The sequence below is a fragment of the Elephas maximus genome, chromosome 4 (assembly GCF_024166365.1).
Source record: "Elephas maximus indicus isolate mEleMax1 chromosome 4, mEleMax1 primary haplotype, whole genome shotgun sequence".
Classification (NCBI taxonomy): Eukaryota; Metazoa; Chordata; class Mammalia; order Proboscidea; family Elephantidae; genus Elephas; species Elephas maximus.
This window is the reverse complement of record NC_064822.1, coordinates 164,422,443-164,448,427: the sequence shown is the minus strand read 5'-3', so window position 1 is coordinate 164,448,427 and position 25,985 is coordinate 164,422,443. Positions and strand designations below refer to the sequence as shown.

General features: G+C 39.9%; 1 protein-coding gene and 2 non-coding genes across 6 annotated transcripts in view; all 3 read right to left on the bottom strand.

Annotated features, from left to right (window-relative positions):
* TMPO (thymopoietin) overlaps window positions 1–10,993 on the bottom strand; it is a 29,702-nt gene extending 18,709 nt beyond the window's left edge. For 3 of the 4 annotated variants that reach the window (XM_049884131.1, XM_049884132.1, XM_049884130.1), the window contains exons 1-2: window positions 10,458–10,838; window positions 2,886–3,012 (exon numbers count right to left, since the gene is read on the bottom strand). In XM_049884131.1, the coding sequence (XP_049740088.1) occupies window positions 2,886–3,012; window positions 10,458–10,736 (406 nt within the window). In that variant the 5' untranslated portion in view covers window positions 10,737–10,838. Of the gene's footprint in view, window positions 1–2,885; window positions 3,013–10,457 lie in introns of all 4 variants that reach the window. The other variant, XM_049884133.1, reaches the window with a different exon arrangement.
* Window positions 10,994–23,165: 12,172 nt separating this feature from the next.
* On the bottom strand, window positions 23,166–23,237 carry TRNAW-CCA (transfer RNA tryptophan (anticodon CCA)). Its single transcript has one exon. It is a non-coding gene; the product is annotated as a tRNA-Trp (tRNA).
* A 630-nt stretch (window positions 23,238–23,867) lies between these two features.
* On the bottom strand, window positions 23,868–23,939 carry TRNAD-GUC (transfer RNA aspartic acid (anticodon GUC)). The gene has a single exon. It is a non-coding gene; the product is annotated as a tRNA-Asp (tRNA).
* Window positions 23,940–25,985: the final 2,046 nt, after the last annotated feature.

The window sequence follows — 25,985 nt, the reverse complement described above, 5'->3', positions numbered from 1 at the left end:
CCTTACTTAGCTGTTGTTTTTGCCTGTTCTTTTATATTTGTTTACCTGCTACTAATTTTTATATTTTAATCAGCTTTCAATTATTTAAGGTCTAGCTTATGGATTAAACATTTAAACCTTACTTTCACACTTTTCTAAACTTAAGTGCTAAAAAACACTATACAATGGGCTCTTCTAACATAGTTGGTTGTCCTCCCCACCCCCCCGGCCGGATATTCATGTAGTACATCAATGTTTCTTTCAACAGCACAGAACAGAGAATAGATTGAGCAAGATCTCACTATAGAACATCTACTGAAGAACCACGCACAACCAAGTATTTTTGACTGAAAAGGTTCTCCAGCTGTCTTGGACTTCGTTGTATTTTCTCCAGTACTATGTAGCTTTTACCCATCTTTGTACTTACCTATGTAGAAAAGTCATTTTTATAAACACACTGTACCCCCTGAAGAATTATCGTAATTTCAACGTCACAACTCTTATGAGATTAATACACCTCTACATAGCCATTTAGTTATGGGGAAAAGGAAAATCCTACAAGTTACATCTGAATAGAACTACTATGCAGTCAAAATTACCTTTTATGGAAAATGGATATTACAAAAAAATCATATACCGAATAGATAGCAAATTAAAACTGATAATAAATTCTTACCATGTTTCAACATAAATTTAAAACAGAAATTAGGTTTTATTTTCTGTTTTACACTAGCTATATGTCCTTCCTTGCATTCTACAAGATGCATAAAATAAAAATGAAATTTTTAAAGAAACAATACACATCTAGGAACGTTTTGTAAGCAGTATTAAGATGAACATCTACTTTGGCGTATGTTGATACATAATAAACATTTTCAATGTCTCTTTTGGAACTGTAAATATTTAAAAGGGTATCAAATGCCTATTGATAATTATATTAACAGGTTTATTATTACCCATCTGAAAATGGCATATTAAATAAAACAAATCAAAAGACACATTCTAAGCAAAAAGCGCATCCTCAAATCTCCACAGTATTCAAAATGTTACACAGCCTCGGTAACAGGAAACCCAAGGCAGAGAAGGGAGAGTGTTGACATGTCCTGGGGTTGTTAACCGATGTCATAAAACAATACGTGTACTGTTTAATGAGAAGCTAGCTTGTTCTGTAAACCTTCGTCTAAAGTAAAAAAAAAAAAAATAATAAAAAAATAAAACCATAGGGAGAAAAAAGAAAAATCCAGAATCCTATGACTTCCCATCACCCCACCGCCACCACTTTAGGCCTCGTCATATCCTCCTCTCTCCTTGGATTACTGCAAGAACCTTCGACTGGTCTGGCTTGCTCTGTACCTGCCCCCTGCAGTCAGTTCTCCACCCAGAGCGGCGCTCATAGCAGAATTTAGACCATGTTACTCCTCTGCTCAGAACCCCGCAGCAGCTCTCCATCTCACCCAAAAGAGAAACTTAAGTCCTTACAATGGCCCACAAGGTCCTCCCCTCTCATACTTCTATAGTCCTAGGTTCTACCAGATGCCTCTTCTTCACACTGCTCCAGCCACCCTCACCTCCTTATGTTCCTGGAACACAGTAGGCCACCAGATACCTACATGGCTAGTTTACTCAGTTCCCACAGGCCTCTACTCAAAAATCACTGTCACTCCCCCTGAAATCTTCTTTAAACCAACAGGAGGTTAACTTATTTGGTAAAGAATGTTTGCCTTGAACATCATGCTCTTTGAAGAACTATCCATTCGGAATCAAAATCATAGCAGCAACCAAAAGGTTAGACAGGAAGCTTAGGGGGCAGTGCACGCACATTAATGGGGGGAGGAACAATTTGGAAACGGAGGGGGAGAATAATGCTTGCACACCTTAAAGAACGTAATCAATTCACTGAATTGTACATGTAGAAACTGTTAAATTGGTACATGCTGTTCTGTGTATAATTTCAACAATTAAAAACCCAAAATCAAACCCACTGCCGTCGAGTCGATTCCGACTCATAGCGACCCTATAGGACAGAGTAGAACTGCCCCGTAGAGTTTCCAAGGAGCGCCTGGCAGATGTGAACTGCCAACCTCTTGGTTAGCAGCCATAGCACTTAACCACTACGCCACCAGGGTTTCCAGCAATTAAAAAGAAGTTAAAAAAAATGTTACACAGCTTAGATCAAAATGGACTTTTCTCATCTTGAGGTTACCACTAAACCAAACCAAACCCACTGCCACCGAGTAGATCTGGAGTCACAGCAACCCTACAGGACAGAGTAGAACTGTCCCATCTTTCTCTCTTGGAGCAGCCACTAACCGCTGACCTTCTGGTTAGCAGTTGAGCCCGTAACTACCATTATTGCCAAGACCCCACAGAACTAAGGCCTTGCAAAATCATAAACCTAAAAAGTAATAAAACGATGGAAATTTAGTTTTAAGTTTTCTTTTTTACAGTTAAAATCTGTTTCTAAGGGTATCTTGAATTTTAATCAAGACAGGACTTTTTGGAACCCTTCGTAAATGAAAAAGGGTACTTATGCTACTAGGAATTGAGTAACTTGAGCTCTATTCACAAGTCTGTCATTACCTTACTGATGTGGATGCATTTGGCCAGTTATATTACCTCAGTTTTTCCTCAATTGTCATATTAGAACCGTGTGGTCTCACTAGGTAATGTGATATGATTACCATATGAAACAATCTCAATAACGGAAGTAATTTCGGCCATTGTCTGGTTTAATTCTATTACATTATTTCCTTCATTTATATTTAAGGAAATTAATGTCCTAGTCATATAATTAATATTATATAGGAGAGACTAGTCCTTAGAATCTATATTTTAACAGCTAGGGAAGGGGAAAAGATTTGGGATATGGCTTCACAGAAAAGGTAATTACAATTTTACCAACTTACCCACAATAGGGCCAGGGTTCACTCCATATCTCACAAGCTGGTCCAGAAGATCTTCATTGGTGAGCTCCGTTACATCTACATCATCTTTATCTTCTAGTCTGGGTTTATCAGTTTTCTTTGTGGCTTTCTGTAAACAAAGTCCAGTTATCATTTCCACACGAATTAGAAAGTGTTCATTTACCTTTATAAATAACACTCTACACAGAGTCCCTATGAGTCAGAATCACCTTGATGACAACTGGTTTCATTTGGTTTTATATATAATTATTGTGGTAAACATGCAAATTAGCCTTCAAGTAGCAATTTGGTTAAATTAAAAGCAATGCATTATTTGGAGAAATTTTCTAACTTCAATTCTAATTGTGCAAATGTAATAAGCAACTAAAATTTTAAAGGCAATACTGTTACAACGGAGCCCTGGCAGCACAGCAGTTAAGAGCTATAGCTGCTAACCAAAAGGTCAGCAGTTCAAATCCACCAGCCACTCCTTGGAAACCCTATGGGTCAGGATCAGCTGGACAGCACACAACAAAAACAACAACATTGTTAAAAACAGTCAATTTGGATTACCTATCTAAAGGAGAGGTCGCGGCATCAAAAATTGAAAAGAACAAAATTAAAATCAACTTTCAAATACATTATATATCTGTATTATAATCAACTACACGCTTGTTATCCTTTAAACAACCTTTATAAAAATTATACTGCACATCTTAGCATTTAACTCTGGATGGCAAGGAGGACATATTGGCATGAAAAGTGCAAAGTGAAGTCTGACTGGGTTTAAACATTTTCATCCACGTAATTGTAAATTACTACTGACCTCTTTTGATAATCCTTAAAAGTTTAAAAATTTACCAGAAAGATTTATATTACTTATATAAAAAATTATTTCCTTTAAATATGTGTATGAGAACTTAAGCCTAAATGAATATTCTCCTTGTAACATCTTCAAGTGTGGTTACTTTAGTAACCCGTTTGTGACATATGAAGGAAGGCTGACAGACATCACCTCTGACAGTTGATGCACACAGATTTAGTTCTATATGCCCATTTCACTAAGAGTCAGAAGAACAGAGAACAAGCTTTAAGAGAAATTTCAAAAGGAGTTTTTAAAATAATTTAAGCAATGGCAGTATTTATTAGAAAAACTATATAAACATTCGAGGTTAAACAGATGAAGGAAGCAAAAATGAGTACCTTTTAGGGTTGTGACAAATAGCCTCACTAATCCCAGAAAGCACCATAGTACTGAACAACAGAAAAAACACCTATTGAAATAATGCTCATAAAAATCAGGCAGAGTCATTTTAGGCCCAAATTACTACTAAAGGGAACAGGACAGTCAACATTGCATCCTAGAAATATTTATACAAAATGCTTAAAATTATAAAGTTGTATGACTTCGTTACTTTCTAATAATGTTGTGGAGAAAAAAATAGGCCATTATTTGACTTGTATTAGAATTTTTGTTTCTGACAAACAAAAATTTCAAATACTTCATAGAAAGCAAGATTATGAGGAATACATTTTAGATAGGCTAATAAGAACAATGTCAAGTAATAAGAAATCTTTTATTAAAAAATGGCTGTGGGCAGGAAGGGACAGGAACTGATTGGATGGACACAGGAAACCTGGGGTGGAAAGGGGGAGTATGTTGTCACATTGTGGGGATTGCAACTAATGTCACGAAACAGTATGTGTGTAAGTTTTTGTATGAGAAATTAACTTGAGCTGTAAACTTTCACCTAAAGTACACACACACACCAAAGTTGTATTGGCAAATGCATTATATACATACTTCTGTTGGTGTTGTTAACTGACATTGAGTCAATTCTGACTCATAGTGACCCCATGTGTGCAGAGCAGAACTGCACCTTAGGGTTTTCAAAGCTGTGACCTTTCAAAAGCAGATCACCAGGCCTGTCTTCCCAGGTGCTCCTGAGTGGCTCTGAACCACCTACCTTCAGGCAGGTAGTAGAACACTTAATCATTTGCACCACCCAGGGACTCCTATGTATTTTTACAACCATAAAAAAAAAAGTGGTATATATATACAATGGAGTGTTATTCAGCAATAAAGAGAAATGAAGTTCTGATACATGGTACAATATAGATGAACCTTGAAAACATTATCCTGAGTGAAATAAGTCAGATATAAAAGGATAATATTTTATGTTCCTACCTACATAATATCTAGAAAAGGCAAATATATAAAGACCAAAATAGATTAGTGGTTACCAGGGGCTGTGGGGTAGAGGGAGTGGGGAGTTATTGCTTAAGGTTTTTCTGTTTGGGGTGATGGAAAATTTTGGAAATAGCGGTGATGGTTGCACAACACTATGAATGCAATTAATGTCACTGAGTTGTGCACTTAAAATGGAAACGGTAAACCTTATGTCATATACATTTTACTACAATAAAAATTTTAAAAAAGGTTTTAAAAAACAGATGTGAAGTTGTATAGAGGGCACTTTCAGAAGGCTTAAACACACCTATATTGCACTGATCTAGAATTACCAGGCTCAAATATTGAAGCAATCCATACCTTGAGGCCAAAATAATTGCCTAGAGTTTAAGAGTTCTACACTGAAAACCTTGAATTCTTTAGAGAAGATTTCTTAATGAAACAGACCCATTTAAGTGGCCTGCTTGATTTTTTCAAAAAGTAGTGGACAGATTGGGGAGGAAAAACTCTATTATACAGTAAAACTTGCAAAGCCGGAAACTGTAAGGCGGAAACCTGTTAGAAAAGGAAAATTCAAATATTTCCCACCATAACGAGCAATATAAAAGTGGTTAAGACTGTACCCTGTCAAAGGTGGAAAACTTGTGAGACCTCAAAAAACAAGGCAGTCCCAGCAAGTTCCAGCTCTCACAGGTTTCACAGCATAACACAAATAGTTTAAATAATAAGAAAAAGATCAATCAGGTCCATATTTCTTGTAGACAATTCCTTCCACCGTAATATTCAAATTTTATTATCAATAGAACATACAGGAATTCCAACTTCCTGCAGCAACAGCATAGGGTTTTCAAGAAATTTCTGACACCACATTCCACCTACTTTGTGTTAGTGGTTTATTTATATGCTTTATTTTCTCTAGATAGTGAAATCCTGAACACGGTAGTGCCCAAATCTGGTTCATTATCAAAATCTCAATTGTGATTCTTAACCTTGGGCCCAGGAATCTGTATTTTTAATGTGCCTCAGATGATAATAGATGCTGCCAGCTAAGAGAGCATCATCGGAAGGCAGGGGCAGTGTCTTATTATTCATTTTTGTACCCCAAGCATCTAAAATAAGAGTGCCTGACACAGAAATAGGCACCTCATAAATATTTCATTGAAATAATTATTGAACGAATGAAAAGTGCCATGTGGGAAGGGAAAAGTTACTTATGTTTGAAAATCCATTTCTTATGAAGAAAGAACCCAGGATTATTAAATCAAAGTAGGAAATCAACTTCCTTCTACTTGCATTTTTTTAAAGCAAATAATGAACACTTGAGCTGTACAAGAGTCTTAAGTGGCCAGTAAATCTGCATAAGTCAAACAGATCAGGGATCCTTAATAAAGCTACCTAATTTACCCAAAACAAAACAAAAATCTGCAGAACATTCCAAAGAAGTAATGCCATTTTATAAAATATAAAATTTAACAATAAAAAAGAAATTGGAAGATAGGTGGTATGAGGAACATGATTATCAAACCAGCAGTTTCATTCAGGGAGAAGGAACCATAAATCGTACTGATTTCTGGCTCCAGATAGCTTTCTTCCTTTAAGTGAATCACTTAACCTCTGAGAGCTTCATTTAGTAAAAAATTAATGAAAAATCCTGGTATCTACTATGTGCTGGAATTATTCTCTGAGTGTCTCCCAGCTACCAGATGATCTCTCATTTCTTTTTAAAATTCAACAGTTCCATGATAGTAACTCTAAACCAAAAAAACCAAACCCAGTGCCATTGAGTCGATTCTGACTCAGAGTGACCCTATAGGACAGAGTAGAACTGCCCCACAGAGTTTCCAAGGACTGCCTGGCGGATTTGAACTGCTGACCCCTTGGTTAGCAGCCGTAGCACTTAACCACTACGCCACCAGGGTTTCGATAATAACTCTGATTTACTCTAATTCTGTTAATCCCTACCTTTAGTAGCCCAGGTACTTTAGTAACAATAATTACTATAAAATATATTCTACTGAGTACCCATTATGTACCACGTTGTGTTCTAAGTGCCTAAGTGTAATACTTTATTGAAGTCTAACAATCCTATGAGATACACTAGTATCCTCATTTTACAAGTCAGGAAACCGAAGCCCAAGGTCACGTGGCTAACTCAGGCAATCTGCAAACTACCCTATATAGTTACATTTGAACAAGCTTTATAAATCATTTTCACATACTTCTCCAATTCTGAAAAATGTATTATAGTAACCTTCCAGAGTATTGTTCTGACATTAAAGACAATAAATTCAGAAATCACATGTTGTGATAGGCATCAATTAGATAGGCTCATATCTTCCAGGGAAAAACTCAATTTCTGAGAGGTGATGTTCACTGGAATGTGAATCGGAATTCTGTACATTTAACATTTTACTATAGTGTATAGTCGTCAATTTATGATTTAATTTACATTTACCATCACTAACAATTTTTTAACATACTTTTTTGGTGCCCTGGTAACGCAGTGTTTTAGAGCTACAGATGCTAACGAGAAGGTCAAGCAGAGTGAATTCACCAGCAGCTCCTTGGAAACCCTATGGGGCAGTTCTACTCTGTCCTATAGGGCTGCTGTGAGTTGGAATCGACAGGATGGCAATAGATTTGGTTTTTAACATATTTTTTTACAGTTCTGTTCCATGTCTTTAAATATTTTCTGTCAAGAATTTGTAGCCTACTAGACCAGACCACTCAAGAATGCTATGATCCACTGGATCCCAAATTAGCTACTAAACCTTCATGCTTTGCACCTTGGAACAAAAAGGCAGATTGCCAACTCTGTAAATGTTTATTTTTGTGTCCACAATCTAGATAATTTTAACACCTAAAACTACTGGAATCATCAAGATGCATAAAATTAACAAAAAACTTAGAAATAAACTAAAAACCAAAATCAAATTTTGAAAATGAAAATATTTTTGCCATATCACACTAAGTGAATCGAGGAGACTACAGAAATGGTGAAATGAAACAATTTCTCCTTTAATGAAGCTAATGATGACTAAAACATAGTACATATAAAATTAATTCAAAATGCAGAATTTTACAGACCAAAGTTCTGCCCTAAATTTCCTTTCCTGTAAATTCAAGGTGTTTTTCCTATGCCTAGTAAAAACATCTATCGGACTCTTAAAAATCTATAGCTATAAATTAATTTTTCTCTACATGGAAGTAAGCAAAATATTAAATAAAGAGTTTAGCATGGCACCATAGTGGGTACTGTTAAAATGTTAATTTTTTTCACCCAGAACTTATTTACATGGTGCTGACCAATTTAAGGAACATGGAAAATTTGTTGAAGCAACATGAATAAATAACATGGATAATCATCACACACAAAAAAACCAAAGAAATTAAATTATTATGGGGATGGGTGAGGCCTGGAACCCCTGGTGGCTAGTGGTTAAGAGCTAAGACTGCTAACCAAAAAGTCAGCAGTTCGAATCTACCATGTGCTCTGTGGAAACCCTACCGGGCCGTTCCACTTTGTCTTACAGGGTCACTATGGGTTGGAATTGACTTGATGGCAACTCTTTTTTTTTTTTGGGTGGGGCCTACAAAAATGACTTTCATAATTAACACCACATGGTAGACACTCAAAAGTTGGATTACTCAACTGAGATTTAAAGTCTTTATATTCAGAGATTCTTGCCTCCCAAAGAACAGGGTAGATGGGGCATATTCTCTTTCACAAAGTTGCTGAAGGAAAAACAACAAAGCCAAATAATCATCATAAAAATAATAATACTAAATAATCCTAGTATAGACATATAACCAAGAAACTACCATGATTCAAGAAGAATAAATTTACACAGATCAATACAGGGTTAGACTTTTTTTTTTTAAGTGTACAGATTTAAATTACTAAAATAATTTTACTATTATTCTTTTTTTTTTCCCCAGAGGAGAAGGGAAAAATGAATAAGGCATATGCTTTATTCAAAAATAAATTTGTTTATTATGGAAGGATAAAATGGCTTTCTTAAAATTCACAAAAACAAGAGACCAGAAAAAGTAAGATGGGGTTGGTCTTTTATTTCCTGATCAAATGGTGATTTGGCACAATCATGTGCCAGGCAGCGACTTAAGATATTTACAAGGTTTTCAATTTCTCTGAAGACCAGGCTAAGATTTTCAAAGAAATTTCCATGTGTGTACTACACCTTTCATTTCCAGCTGGATAATCTAGGAAAACACATTTAATAGATTAAAAACAAAAAACAAAAAACTGAACAACACAGAGGGTTACAATTTTGAAAGAAGCAATCCTGAGTTATACCAGAGACCAAAAGCAACAACTCTGAACTCTCCATTCCATATTTTTTGAAGCCCTGGAAGTCTTAACTACATTCTATTATGATGTAAAGACTGTTAATCTAGCAGATCCAAACCAGCAAAATAATACATAGAAACACACAGAACAAAACCAAACTACGATTCTCAAACAAAATATGCACTTGCTGGAGCTAATATGAGATTAATGTGGGATCAGAGATTCCAAATTTGCAGTACAAGAATGTCATGAAAATAACATCTTTCCTGATTCTGAAGTCTTTCCTTTACTCACACAAAATTTATCAAAGAGAAAAAATATAAAACCTTCGGTAACTATAATTTCCAAATATTTGAGTTTATGATAAACGCTTTAAAATGCATTTTAAAATGCTCACTTTAGAACTGCCTCCCCAAAGATGATCTCTTGCTGAGATTAAGACAAACAAGAAAACATAAACGGTTCAAAAAGCCCTCCATATGCAAAAACATAAAAAGGCGGGAATTTCCTTATTTCAAATTTTGATTAGAAATTACTATGTAACAAATTGCCCTCCAGGGAGCGCTCTGCGACTGTCGCCAGTCATTTCAGTTAATAAAGCGGGAAAACGCTCGATCGCAACCTATCGCATTTTAGGGCTGACCCTTCCTAAGCTTTTGAAAAGGGCACGGAAGTCTGTCTAAATACCTACTACTGGCGGCCGGCTGTCAAGACACACCGAATCACACGCGCGGGCCAATCACCCACGTGCAAATTAACAACAAACACATAAACTTCAAATCTCCGAGACACACGACGTTAAAACACGCAAGCCCTGCGGCTCCAAAGCCTTGCAAAGCCTGCAAGCCCTTCGCGCAGGAGCTCGAGACGAGCGCCAGCAGACGGAGACACCGCGCTGCACGACGAGGCGCGGGGCACCCTCGCCGCCAAGGAGGCCCGAGGGGGAGCCGAGGAGGGAGGGGCAGCGGGCGGGGGCTGGGGCGGGGGGCTGAGCGCGCGGCGGCAACCGCCAACCGCCCTCCTTTGTGGACCCGGCCGGGCAAGAGGGTCGCGCGGCCGGGTCAGGCGTCCTTACCCTGCCTACGGCGCCGCGGCTTCGGCCCGCGGCGGCGGCTCCAGAGCCGAAAACCGGGGTAGGTTCGCGCTCCTCGTCGCTGGAGAAGTCCGGGGGCCCCTTGTTGTTGGCGCTGGCGGCGAGCGGCGGCCGGTTTCGCGCGGTGAGGTGCTGCAGGTAGAGCTGCACGTACACGTCTTTGCGCTGCTCCCCGGCCGGGAGCGTCACATTGTTGGCGATCAACTCACTCTTCAACTTCTCTTTCGTCAGCACCGAGGGGTCTTCCAGGAACTCTGGCATCTCCGCGGCGAATCCCCTTCCCTGCAGCCTTCACACTCGCCGCTCACGCCGGCGCGCTCTCTCCTCTTCGGCGGCCGCGCTGCCTCCTCTGAGCCTCCCGGATCTGGCCAGGTAGGAGCACGGTGGAACAAACAAAAATTGACAGGCCCGAAGCAAGACAGAAACCCGACACAAAGCCCCCAGAACAGTACTACCGTCCAAGTGCGGCCAAAATAGAGCCCTACACAAACCCCAACCCACACACTACAAGCGAGAGGAGATCACCCTGCTTCGCCCACGCCCCAAGAACACGAGCCGCCATTGGCCGGCGGCGGGAGGAAGCGCGGCGGTGATTGGCGGGACGGCTCGCGCGGGTTCCATTAGCCGCCGCGCGGTGCGAAAGGTTGTAGAAACGCAGTTTAAAAGCCGCTCGGGCGGGAGCCCAGGCTTTGGCTAAGGCGCCCAGCCCAGTTCTGTTTCTCTTTTCTCCACCCTTCCCTGTAGATTCTGATAAGGAACTAGTCGTAGTGCTTTTGTGCACGGTTTCCTCTTCCTCCCCCTACTTGGGAAGAAGCTTTCGTCTCTGGGGTCGATCACCTAAAAACGGGCCGGATTTCATGCTAGCAGTGAGGACCCTTGCCTGGGCCTTTCTCAACCCCAGGACACTGATCCCCCGAAGAACAACCTCAGACTTCCCTGCCCCAAACGCTAGCCCTGAAAGGAAAGAAAAGGAACAAGGAGTGTTCGTAGGCGCTCATATAACTTGATTTATTTGGGGGAATGGGAGGGAGAGTATGGAGTTAAACCCCCCTCTTTTTGCTTGCAAACGCTTCTTTTGTTCCTGAAATTCAGGGAAGTCCAAACCTCTACTACTGGGCTCTTTAAAGTGTCCCTGACTTTGTGACTGTATTTTATTGCCAAATTTTCCATACCGTTCTTAGCCTAAAGGTTGAGGCGTTTCTAAATTATTTCATTTGAACAATTAGTTGAGAGATCAAGGCAAATCCGTGCATGCATTTTAGTGAAGAGCAGTCTCTGGGTTAGATTGCTTTCTTCACAAGTATTTTACCGTGACTTAATCAAGCCTAGTGTTTAATAATGCAATGAAATGAAAAGAAACATTTAGGAACCCCCGAACAGGCAATTTAAGACAGTTCACAAGGTGCACAGTCGATTTTAATCTTAGGGGAAGCCTAATAACCCATAATAGGCTGGCAACCCTAATCAGATCCGTATTACTGATCCAAATTAAAACCTGGTAGAATCTCAGAAATTACAGTTAAAATACCTTCCAGAAAACAAATACCATCTATGACAAACATTAGTGTTTCTTAGGAATACATACATATATGTGTATATATGTAGAATTTTAAAATGCTTTCTTCCAAGAAAAGAAAGAAGCTGACCTCAGTGTTAGGGTATCTTTATAATTTCCCCCAATTCTGACCACCAAACTATGCTTTATAAGCTGCTTAAAAAAGAAAAAAAAAGTTTACCTAAATGATTTCTACATGTTTAAATTGGAATAAACCTTTTCACTAAAAGTTTTGTGTAAATTAGGTCATTTTATTTTGTTCAAATTGAGGAAACATTATTTACTGCAAATAGGATTATTTTCCTAGAGGCAGCTTTGTTTTCTAAAAACCTCACTGTTTGTATACATTTAAGTAATAATATTAAGCTGGATAAAGTAAATTAATATTTATATTTTCATTAGCAAGTGATATATAGGTTTTTAGGATGCGTTTGTAAAAGGTACCTTTTTTTTTTTCCCCTCCACAATTTCCTTAGGCAAATAGGCAAGTACTGTATTTATCTTCAGAGGAGGAATTGAGGTGAGAGGCAAAGGGCCATGATATTGCAGTGACTGGTAACCCCCGCAAATGAAATACAAATGGGAGGGTCCCAATCTGCAGTGTGCCCTAGTAATCTGCCATTGCTCAGTTATTTCTTCCAGTATAGTCTCAAAGTATAATGGATAAAGCAATAAAGGCCTGGCCATTATCTCTGCAAGGCCAAGAAGTTCGTGTGTCTATTCTAGCCTGTTTAAATTAACAAATCATCCTGTTAAATTCTTACCTTGCTAGTTATAAAGAGAATTTGGCTCTGGCCTGATTGTACAGACAGTTTTTAAGAGGTAGTTTTTTGCAGCTCTGACTGAAAAGGGTTAGTTATCAGATTTGATAACTGACTAGAGTGGAGTACATAGAATGGGCTCCAGGTTCTGACGGCTGTCAGATACATGGCAGTGCAGTCCCTGAAGTGGGTCCTTAGAGAAGACTTCATTGATGTTTAAAGATAATGTACCTAAAAAATTGTTTTGGCTTCCTCCTTTTGATGTGACTGGAAACCCTGGTGACATAGTGGTTAAGTGCTATGGCTGCTAACCAAAAGGTCGGCAGTTCGAATCCACCAGGCGTTCCTTGGAAACTCTATGAGGCAGTTCTACTCTGTCCTATAGGGTTGCTATGAGTTGGAACTGACTTGATGATAATGGGTCTGGCTTGGTTACAGTACAATGAAAAAACCAAACCTGTTGCCTTCCAATAGATTCTGACTTCTAGCAACCCTATAGATCCCTGGTGGTACAGTGGTTAAGAGTATGGCTGCCAACCAAATAAGGCTAGCAGTTCAAATCTACCAGCTGCTTCTCAGAAACCCTATGGAGCAGTTCTGCTCTTGCTGTGAGTTGGAACTGACTTGACAGCAATGGTTTTTTTTTTTTTTTTTTTTAATTAAAGAGTGCAATGCTGAAGTCACAGAGCTAGCTGCCTGGGAGAGCCACCTGAGGAGAGGATCCAAACCAAAAAAAAAAACAAAAAAAAACCTGTTGCCATCGAGTGGATTCCGGCTCAGGATTCTGACTCATAGCGACTCTACAGAAGAGTAGAACTGCCTCGTACGTAAAGGTTTCCAGGAAGTGGCTGGTGGATTCGAACTTCGGATCTTTTGGTTAGCAGCCGTAGCTCTCAACTACTGCGCCACCAGCACTTCAGAGAAGAGGATACCTCACTGGAACTTTGCTTTTTTCATAGGGCCTTTTTTACCAGAATTTTTCCAGTTTATCTTCAGGGACAATAACTCATCCTATGAATTCCGTGAGCTAAAAAAAAAAAAATCTGTTGAGTATGAAGGTTGTCTTAAATAGACACAGTGCTATGCCCTAAAGGCCAACAGTCAAAATAATATGATTCACAAAGAACTGCATTCTAGATGCCTGAAATGAATGTTCCTTGAGCAAAAACATCGTTTTATTCTTTTTTATTAATTATCTCTCTTATCTGTGGACACTATCAACAGGAGGTGGTGCAAAGATTTCACTTTTCACAGGGGACATGGTTGATGTCGTATGTTTTCAGTGAGGCTTCCTTTCTAGAACTTCCACAAGATCAAGGTATGAGTTACCAAATTCAGACTTGGAATCATTCTAGATTCATTCAGGTGTATCTCTAGCACTACTAGTTTTGGTGATGAAGGTAATTTTGCTTTTAACTCCACTGTAGTACTCTGAAAGGAGCCCAGGTAGCGCAGTTGTTAAAGCAATTGACTGTTGACTGAAAGTTTGGCAGTTCAGAACCACCAGAGGCTCCATAGGGGAACGATGTGGCAGTCTGCTTCTGTAGAGATTTACAGCCTTGGAAACCCTATGGAATCAGCTTGATGGCAGTGGGTAGGTAGTGCTCTGAAAGGAGGCTTGGTGGTGCGGTGATTAAGCACTTGCCTGCTAACCAAAAGTTTGGTGGTTCGAACTCACCAGTCACTCTGTGGGAGAAAGATTTGGCAGTTGGCTTCAGTAAAGATTTATAGCTTTGGAAACCCTGTGGGTCAATTCTACTCTATCCTGTAGGGTTGCTATGAGTCGGAATTCCACTCAATGGCAATGGGTTTGGTTTGGGGTCTGTGAGAGTGCTCTGAAGTAGGGGCTGTTTTTTTCCTATACTCTGTACCATAAGGCCAAGATGTTGGGCTATAGAGTATGGGTGGTCTCTTTGTTCCTGATTAATTTTTCCAAACTATTTCTCTTCTTTCCTCTTTCAAAACATTTGAAGTTCATATTGTCTGACTAAATCATCCTCTACCTCTTTATATCTATAATTTACCAACCTCTTCACTACTCTCCCTCAGAAACTATGGGCTGCTGCTCCTTGATCTAGGTTTTCCTCACCACCCCTACTCTTGTCTCCAGTGTAAGTGATTTGAACATCTTGGAGATGACCTACCCAACACGCAACGTCTTTGACCTCCTCATCTGCAATGAGTTGCTCGTCTACTCCATCTCATCTATCCATTCCAGTGGTAAGACCATGAACCTTGTCATCAGTAACTAATTTACCTGCTACCTTCCTCCCCCACCCCAGTAACTGCTTGACCTACGACCTCCCGCTCCCACACCAGGTCATTTATTGTACTCTCATTGGCCTAATCGACACCTCCACTCCATTAACACCAGTGCTTTTTCAGAATCTATTATCCCACTCCTACCTTCATATAATTTTACATCTAACCCAACTTAGATTCCCAGGTCAATCATTGTAATCACTCTTTTGCAAACATCTTCAGTTCACTTACCCCAATGTCTCTGTCTTCCTTGCTTGGAAGAACCTTAACTCTGTTTGAAATGAAATAGTTGCTTTCTCTCTGCTTACACCCAAGCAGCAGACATTGCTGGAGAAAATCATACCACAAGGTTGACTGGGTTTAATTCATGACCTCCAACCTCACAGGAGCTCTCAATACTGGCTGGCAATGCTGCTTCGTTCTCTGGACTGACCATTCATACCTTTGTATCTCTCCTCAAATCTCTCACACCACATTCCCACACCTCTTTCCATTTTCAGCTGGTGACCTTGCTGCATACTTGAGAAAATAGAAGCCATCTTTAGGGACCTGTTTGCTCTATAGACTGCCAAATTTGCCATCATTTTCTCTTGTATCCTTGTTTCAGTGGAAGATGTGTCCTATCAGAAATGGATTCCACTATATGTACTCTGGATCCTATTTCTTCTCTCCTTCTTAAGGACTTGGTTCTTTCAGTCATCTTCTTTCTTGCATCACTAGTGTTTCTCTCTCTATGGAACATTCCCATCAGCCTAAAGAATACCAAAACTCTTTTAAATACTCTCTCTTCATTTCCTTGTGAAATATTCTGAATTAAAAAAACAAAAATAAAAACTCGGTGCTTTATTTTGTGTTACATTCATACAATATAAAAATTTTATGTTATCTTGTATGTAGAAACAGGTATTAAATTAAAAAAAAAATCTTAAAATACCGAATCATTGATGATTAAAACTTTGGGAAAGAGTGAAAAGATAATTTTTATGGAAGTCATGGCTTAAAATAAAGAGAGAGAGAATTGATGCACTTACTTTGCCAGGAAACTCTTATAACACTTTTTTTCTGAATCACATGGATAACTGCCTCAATTTCCCACTTTGGGTACTACAGTTCTTAATTTATTAATATACAGCCTTTTTAAATTATATTAACATATAATATCCTGTTTTACACAGACGTTGAATGTGAATTTAAGGATGTCACTTTAAACAGAACAGAATAAGTTACATTCAAAGTGATGCCAAAGGAGGCAGGGCCAAGATGGTGGAATAGCCAGATGCTTCTAGCAATCGCTTTTACAACAAAGACCCAAAAAATCAAGCGAAACAATTATATTTATGACAAGCTAGGAGCCCTGAGGAAACCCAGGTGGCATAGTGGTTAAGTGCTACAGCTGCTAACCCAAAGGTTAGCAGTTCAAATCCACCAGGTGCTCCTTGGAAACTCTATGGGCAGTTCTACTCTGTCCTATAGGGTCGCTATGAGTTGGAATTGACGGCAACGGGTAACAGGCAGGAGTCCTGAACATCAAAGGCAAAGTTAGAAAACAGACTAAGTGGCAGGCGGAGAGTGAGACCATTCAGAAGCAGAGAGGAGTTACCGGGCCTGAATCGCGGGGAGCCCTCAGGCACCATTCCTGGAGTGGCGGCATGCAGGCTGGTACTTTGATTTGGCCGCAGTTTCCTCAGGGAGAATCAGCCAGCCACGCAGTCTACTCACACCTCCGGAACCTGAGAAGAATGGTGATCTCGGGGAAAGCTAAGTACTTGCATATATTTTACCATGCCCCCCACCCCCAAGCTGGCTTCAGTGGCTGTTGATTTCCCTGGGCCTGAGATAGGCTCATTTGAGCACCCTGAGCCATGCTCCTGAACTTGGAGAAGGAATAAATTCACAACAGGGGGAAAAGATAATTGGCCAGCTCCACCAACCTGGGGAGCTCAGGACAGAAACGGCTCTTGTCCAGGCATAAACGGTCTGTGGACTTTGAATACCTTTCCCCTCTGGATGGACCTGTGTGGGCCTGTTCCAGGAGAATAGGCCCTTGCTGATAGACTGTGACTGTTTAAGCTGTGCGGTGGAGAGGTGGGTTTTTGATATTTGACGCAGCTTTGCCTATTAAACAGGGTCCTCCCCTACCCACATCAAGGGCCCGAGGACTGGTGGCTCCTCTCAGGTCACCCAAACCCCTTACAGGGGTCCAGGGATAGCTGATACTTCTCAGTCCTTACAACCAAAAGCATTGGGTGCCCATGGTCCATCTGCAGGACCCACCCACCTGCACACTCTAGGGAAGACGGATGCGCTTTCCTCAGAAACACTTGGGGGATGGTTCTCAGCCCCCTGCCTTGTTCAGAGCGTGACCCCCTGCTACAACCAGATAGTGGTACCTACACCAAACGCCCCATCCCTCTAAGACTGTAGGACAGCGCCTGTACCACACACTTGATGACCAGCTACCAGGACACCTGAGCTGAATCCACACAAGAAAAGTGAATGGACTCATAAGCTCATATACCTGATAACAGCTCTAGCCATCTGGTTACAGGACGTCAGAGCTCCAAAGGCGAAAATAAGGTACCTCACTCAAGCAACCCATTTGGGCATATCAAAACAAAGTGATGCCAAAGATGGATAAGTCAAAACCCTTAAGAAATGTTTATTTCCTTTCATCCATTTCTAGGAATTCATTCTGAAGAAATAACCAAATATGGAATTTATAAAGATACTTATTACTTCATCATATATAATGGTGATAAAGTAAAAATCTAAACCCCTAACAATAAAAAATTGGCTAAGTAACATATATGGTCATACAAATCATGTTTTTGACATTGTCAAAAGAAACAAGTCAATAATAAAATTAATCTATTAAATGAGGTTTATTCAGGCAGATGATTCTCAAATTGGGTAGCACCAAACCACATGTGGACCAGCACTTCCCTGAGTATCAGGAGTGACTGGCTTTTTATTGGCAAAAGGAGGAAACAAAGAAACTTATTTCTGAATGGCTTATACAATTTACTATTGAACCACTGTCAGGATTTCATTGGTCAACAAAGGTCAAGCACTATCCGAATCTCATTGGTCAGTGAGGGTGGCCTGATTTAAGTTTCCGTAAAGACAAGTCTTAGGGACCTTGTTCACTTGGCTGCTAATGCCATTTTGTCAACCACACGACTCCATTATGATTTCATTTAACATTTTTTAAGAGTATGGGAGAATGTTCACAATATAGCATTAAATTTAAAAAGTAGAAAAAATTGAGAACTATATTACAGTAAGATCTCCATTCTATAAAGTATACAAAGAAATGTATTTGAATATGTGTGTGTATATATATATATACATGCACACACACAGAAAAAAAGACTATATGACTATAAACTGTTAGTAGTTTCTTCTGGTGGTGGGGCCATGGGTGATTTTTATTTTCTTATGTTTTTCTGTACTTGCCAATACTTCTACAATGAACACATTAATGATTTTAGAACCATAAATATTTTTCTTTTTTAATTAGTGTGAGAAATGGGGATCAGATGTCTCATCAGAATCCAGGATCTTTCTTTCAACATTGCATATCTAGAACTCCATTTTGTCAGTTCATCCAGAGTACATCAGTTTTTGGTAACTGACTTAAAATAATCTCAGAAGAGATAGCTAGGTGAAATCTGTACTACTAGATAAATCTACTTGGAAGGATAAATGACAGGCTGGAAGATTTTTAGTGAAACAGACCAAAATCACAGAGCTATTAAGTGTCAAGAGTTGGGAATTCAAACATGGATCTGTCTGTTACCAAGCCTCTTTCCAGGTACCCATCATCTCTGTATAATAACTGCAAGTTAAAATGAAATGTTGGGTTTTAGGTTGTTTCAGAATTATAACAGGTCAGCAAATGAGCCATTCTAACAAACTACAGATGCCCAGTCTGTGGATAGAACCTGGGACCTGTGAAGGTGACACAGTTTTAGAGCTGTAACAGAGCCAAGTACAAACTTGAGACTATCTCACCTGAATTTAGAGACCATCTCAAGAGTAGATTTGATACATTGAATACTAATGACTGAAGACTAGATGAGTTGTGGGATGACATCAAGGATATCGTACACGAAGAAAGCGAAAGGTCATTAAAAAGATAGGAAAGAAAACACCAAAGTGGATATCAGAAGAGACTCTGAAACTTGCTCTTGAAAATAGAATAACTAAAGCAAATGGAACAAATGATGAAGTAAAAGGGCTGATTTCAAAGCGCTGCTCAAGAAGACAAAGTAAAGAATTATAATGAAATGTGCAAAGACCTGGAGTTAGACAACCAAAAGGGAAGAACACACTCGGCATTTCTCAAGCTGAAAGAATCGAAGAAAAAATTGAAGCCTTGAAATGCAATACTGAAGGATTCTACGGGGAAAATATTAAACGACGAAGCATCAAAAGAAGATGGAAGGAATCACTGTACCACAGACATTGTACCAAAAAAAATTGGTTGACACTCAACCATTTTAGGAGGTAGCATATGATCAAGAACTGATAGTACTGTAGGAAGAAGTCCAAGCTGCACTGAAGGCATTGACGAAAAACAAGGCTTCAGGAATTGATGGAATATTAATTGAGATGTTTCAACAAATGATACAAATCTGGAAGTGCTTACTAGCCTATGCCAAGAAATGTGGAAGACAGCTACCTGGCCAACCGACTGGAAGAGATCCATAGCTGTGCCCATCCCAAAGAAAGGTGATCCAACTGAATACAGAAATTATTGAACAATATCATTAATATCACGAGCAAGTAAAATTTTGCCAAAGATAATTCAGAAACGGTTGAGCTGTACATTGACAGAGAACTCACAGAAAGTCAAGCCAGATTCAGAAGAGGACTTGGAACAAGGGATATCATTGCTGATGTCAGATGGATCCTGGCTGAAAGCAGAGATTACCAGAAAGATGTTTACCTGTTTTGTTGGCTATGGAAAAGCATTTGACTGTATGGATCAAAACAAATTATGGATAATATTAGGAAGAATGGGAATTCTAGAACACTTAATTATGCTCATGTGAAACTTATACATCGACCAAGATGCAGTTGTTCTAATGGAACAAGGGAATACTGAGTGGTTTCAAATCAGGAAAGGTGTGCGTCAGGGTTGTATCCTTTCCCTGTATTTATTCAGTCTGTATGCTGGGCAAATAATCCGAGAAGCCATACTGCATGTAGAAGAATGTGGCATCTGGATTGGAGGTAGACTCAGTAACAACCTGCGATATGCAGATGACACGTTACTTTCTGAAAGCGAAAAGGACTTGAAGCACTTACCGATGAAATCAGTATGGATTGCAGTTCAACATGAATAAAACAAAAATCCTCACAAGTGGACCAACAAGCAACATCATGATAATATGGAGAAAACATTGAAGTTGCCAAGGATTTCATTTTACTTGGATCCACAATCAACACCCACAGAAGCAGTCAGAAATTAAATGATGCATTGTATTGGGCAAATCTGTTGCAAAAGACCTCTTTAAAGTGTTCAAAAGCAAAGATGTCACCTTGAAGACTAAGGTGTGCCTGACCCAAGCCATGGTATTTTCAATGGCCTCATATGCATGCAAAAGCTGGCAATAAATAAGGAAGACTGAAAAAGAATTGACACCTTTGAATTATGGTGTTTACCAAGAATATTGAATATACCATGAACTGCCAGAGGAATGAACAAATCTATCTTGGAAGAAGTACAGCCAGAATGCTCTTCAGAAGCAAGGATGGCTAGATGCTGTCTCCATACGTTGGACATGTTATCAGGAGGGACCAGTCCCTGGAGAAGGACATCTTGCTTGATAAAGTAGAAGATCAGCAAAAAGGAGGAAGACCCTCAAGGAGATGGACTGACCCAGTGGCTGCAACAATGGTCACAAAGAGCAACGATTGTGAGGAGGGTACAGGACAGGCAGTGTTTCATTCTGTTGTGCATGGATTCACTATGAGCCAGAACTGACTTGACTTCACCTAATAACAACAACAGCAGTATTAATAATGACATTTATATAGTATTGTATAGTTTAGAAAACATTTTGATGTATTTTATCTTATTTGATCCTCTTAACAATCCTTCAAAGTAAGCAGGACATTCATTCTTGATTTGCTTTAGGCCAGTGGTTCTTAATTTCAATGGAATCACCTGGAAGATTTGTTAGAACTCAGATTGCTGGGCCCCATCCCCAGTTTCTGAATCAGGTCTGGGGTGGGGCCTGAAAATTTGCATTTCTAACTTGTTCTCAAGATGCTGGTCGAGAAACAACAGCTCTAGGCTGTTTATTAAACTTTGTGAAGCCAGTTCTGAGTTTACCACAGTCTTAAATGATATGTCTGTATAGCCCTCAGAAGAAAATCTAAATTGGAATGGCACACAGGTCCCTTGTGATCTGACTCCTGCTTAGCTCTTCACTTTCTCTTTCTTCTCTTCCTCTTCAGCCATACTGGAGAACTAGTAGCTCTCCAAAGAAGCCATGTCTTTCTCCCCCACCCCCCCCCACCCGCCTTTATATATATTGCATATATTTGAAATAGTGCTTACTTGATCTTCTCTTATACCAAGTACTGCTGTGGTTTATCTCATTTGTTCGCAATCATATTCTTGTGAGTTAGAACATTTGTATCACTTCTATAGTTGGAGAACCCAGAGCCCTGGGATGTTAAGTTACAGTGCTTAACTCATAGAAGATATTCAGATACGTCTATTCAATGAATAAAATGCCTTAAAGTCACATCACAAACTTTTAGTTAGCTTTCAAGATCCTCTTCTGTCAGCCTTGCTTGAATTCCCCAAGACAGAGTTTGTATTTCTACCTTGGCACCCCCACATTACTCTTCATGCTTTCATGGAACTTGTCCCAATGTATTATGTATTCGGTGGCTTAACATACCTGTCTCCTGGTGCTCTATATTAGAATTTTTACTTAGCATTACATCAGGCCCATCATAGTCGGTGGTCAATAATTATCTGTTTAAATGATGATCTAAACGCAATCCAACCAAGCGGGAGAGGGAAGAACAAAGTACACAAAGTGAAAATACAACATCCAGCTATACTGCTGTATCAGGTTGAATCATTCAAAATTAGTATCTCTATTTTCAAAACACTGCAGAAAAACTCAGATAATTTTATGGCACATATTCCATAAAAACTTAAAAATATTAATTTTTCATACTCTTGCTATTCATAATTTGTTAAGAAAATATTTGACTCGTGCATACCTCTAAGGCATTATTCAATATGTAACATGAGTCCTGGAACTTACAAAAGTGAATGAGTAAGATTTGCTCCCTGCTATTAAAAAGATTAATCAAAAGTTGTATGTTACTTGTCATCACTCTATAAAAGGCACGTTGACTTATCACTTAATATCCAACAATGGCTTCTAGTATGTTCTTTAAACAGTTTGTTTTCACCTTTGTTGGCAAACATTCAAGTGGGGGATCTGGAGCCAGTCGCTTGATTTGGAATCTTGGGTGGCCCTGGGCAAGTCACTTTTTCTATGGGTGCCGCAGCCTTATCTGTAAAAGGGGCTTATTAGTCAACCTTGGTAAGGTCTCCCCACCACACACCAATTCATTTAGGACAGTGCCTGGCACACCAAAAAAACAAGTCGCCATGGGGTGGATTCCGACACATGGTAAAGCCATGTATGTCAGGAGAGAACTGTACTCCATCATTTTCAGCGGCTACTGATTCAGCACATCCTATGGGCTAAATAAATTAAAAAATTTACAGCCTTTAAAACCTTTTTGGAAAAAGAACTTGTACACTGTACATTTCTTGTGAAGGACCACAGTTGACTGATGCGCCGACTTACGCACGCCAGTAGCACTCCACTTGTATGCCTCATGCACATTGAGACACAAGAAACTCGCTTTACAAGGCCGGAAAGTACAAACGTCAGATTTAAGACTCTTTGATACATAGTGAGCCTTATCTTTTCAGACTGAGGATTACTAGGATGACATTTGAAGGCAGAGGCTTTAATATTAATATTAACGATATTTTCAAATAATAGCGGGAACACGTGTAATTTTATAGATTCGGTGATTTAAAAAAAAAAGGGGGGAAAAACCCCATGACCCCGACGTGATTCGAACACGCAGCCTTCTGATCTGGAGTCAGACGCGCTACCGTTGCGCCACGAGGTCCTGCTGGGTTGTGCCTCGCGCAGTGTCTTAGGACTCTGGTAACATGACGTCTCTTCCGGACACGCCCCGCCTTTTAGTCTACTTTTGCCTCCACCCAGGCTGGACTGGAGCTGTAAATTGATCTTTTAACGCCTTAATTTTCCTGACACCTAACCTTTTACCTACGTTGGGACGAAACCAGGGGAGTCCGGGGAACACAGTTTCCCGTTCAGACGAGTCCCTAGGGTGAAAGGAAATAGGCCCTTCCTCTTTTTCTTTTTTAGCAAGCGAGTTCCGCTCTCACCCGCCCCGCCCCGTCTCTTTGTAGGCGGAGACTCCGCCATCTCTTTCCACTCCCACTACCGGTCCTGCGGGCCGAGTTCTGGACCTCCAGTTGGAATCGGGCGATGCGATACAGCGCATGCTCAGGCCTTGAAAGCTGGAGCTGAGCCCCCTCAGGACGTTTTCTTCCTACGTCTCGCTTCTTTTTGTCAGAGGAAGCTTGCATTTCGCAGCGCATTAAGCTTAAAAATCACCTTTTTGAAAAAACATGGTTGTACACTCACAAAACATATTAGCATATTATATTCGACAGACTCTAGCAGTGAAATTACGTGGGAAAATAGTAAAAAAGCGGTCGAAAATAGCAACCTCCCCGTCGGGGAATTGAACCCCGGTCTCCCGCGTGACAGGCGGGGATACTAACCACTATACTAACGAGGATCCGTCATAAAAAGCCTTTCCTGCTCTTCTTCAAGGTAAGACAAGGCAAGTTCCCCCCTCCCCCCCCCTCCTTAAATTGGCCTTTTTTACGCATTTTTTTTTTTTTTTTTTTACCAGAAGTCTGAAAACTCAGATTCTTGAAACCATTGCTCACGCAGCTCGTTATCCTCTCTGGATTCCTCGGGCTCTTTTTTTCGTATGTCAAAAGCTTGGATTTACAATCAGTGAAACAATATACGCTTCCAGTTAGCAGTGGGATCCTTAAACACGATCAAGCCTCTTCACAGAGGTACCAGGCGAACTTGTTAAACTTTTGACATTACCTTTAAATAGGAGTATTCAGAGTCACAGATAAGCTGACGTTATTGAAAGAGTTCATCGTAGAACTTAAACTTCTGTATCTTAAGAAATCCATTGCTCGTAGTGTACTATGAATTAATATATTTTTAGAAATTGTAGATTATATTTTTTGTCTGATAAAAGGGTTAATTCCTTTAATGCAGGCATTAAACAAATGGCAATTTCTGAGGGCTGTTTTGTATGCTTTTTTTTTTTTTTTCCCCACTGTTAATACACCAGATGTTTTTTAAAAAAAACCCAGTGTTTCTAGGGCCTCATTCTGACTCTTCACTAACTCTTGCGAGGTCAAAGGGGCACTGTGATAATAATTATGATGATACCCATTTTTTGGCAAGTTTTAAGGGACTTGCCCCAAGTCTCTCAGCTGCCAGAACCGCAGGGCACTGGGAACCCAAGTCTCTCGAGCTGCCTGTTTGCCTCCGTGTTCCACACTGTGAAGTGTTTTAACCTCAGTCCCTTCAAAAGACACAACGCCTTCTCCACTTAAGTGCTGGTAAAGCTATGCCACAGCTCATACACACATGTCGTTACTTTTTCCTCCCTTGGGAAACGAAGAAACAGCCAGAGTCAGCAGAGATCAGGGAGCAGGGAACTCCGCACCTGCTGTGGATCTTCCTAAAAAGGAAAGGAAAAGAGAGGGTACTTAACCTGAACAGGGTAAGGGAGTTCAGAGATTTCTCACTGTCAGCACTGGAAGAAAATAAAGGTTAAAATCTGACTGACAGTACAGAGGGCACAGAACTCTTTGGCGGTAAATATCATGATGGCAATCGATGTTAGTGAGTGTCAAATCTTGCTCAGCTTAAATAATTATAACTGTTTGTATAGCTTATCACAGTTTACATTCATTTCATCCTCTCAACAGCCTTGTGAGGTCAATGTAAACCATAAAAACCAAATCCGTTGCTGTCGAGTCAATTCCGTGACCCTATAGGGTTTCCAAGGAGCACATGGTGGATTCGAGTTGCTGACTTTTTGGTAAGCTGCTGTAGCTCTTAACCACTGCACCACCAGCATTTCCAGTATAAAAATAGCGTGTTTTTAATCCCTATTTTACAGGTGAATAAAGGGACCCTTATTCTGGGTCACACAGCTAGCAAGTGGTGAGAGGCCAGGAATCCCCCAAGTCTTGACTTCAAATCCTGTACAGTTTTCACCCTACTTCACTATTCCACATACAGGTATATTAACAAATAAATATATGCAGTGGAGAGACAAACTTTCTACCTAGTATCATATGTGTCACACTTCTTCCTGTGTTAATATTTACTAATCTCTAACTGACAGTCGCTGTAGTTATTCATTCACCATTGAACTTAATACGTGAAAGACATTGTTTTAGATGCATGGGGAGGTATCAGTGAGTAAATCTTCCGGTGGAGCTTACATTCTAGTAGAAGGAAGACAGACAATAAACAATTAACATAATAAATAAATAAGAAAGTAACAAGAGTGGAAATAGGAAAAACATAGAGTAAGGGGGTTTGGAGAGTGACAGTTCAAATAGGATGGGTCAAGCTAGGCTTCATTAAGAAGATAACATTTAAGCAGACTTGAAGGAAGTTGAAGGAAGTAAAGGATGTAGCCAGGTAGCGATCTGGGAGGCTTGTGGAGCCTTAGAGGTCATTGTAAAGACTTTGGATTTTATTCTGAGGAAAATGGTGAACCACTAAAGGGTTTTGAACA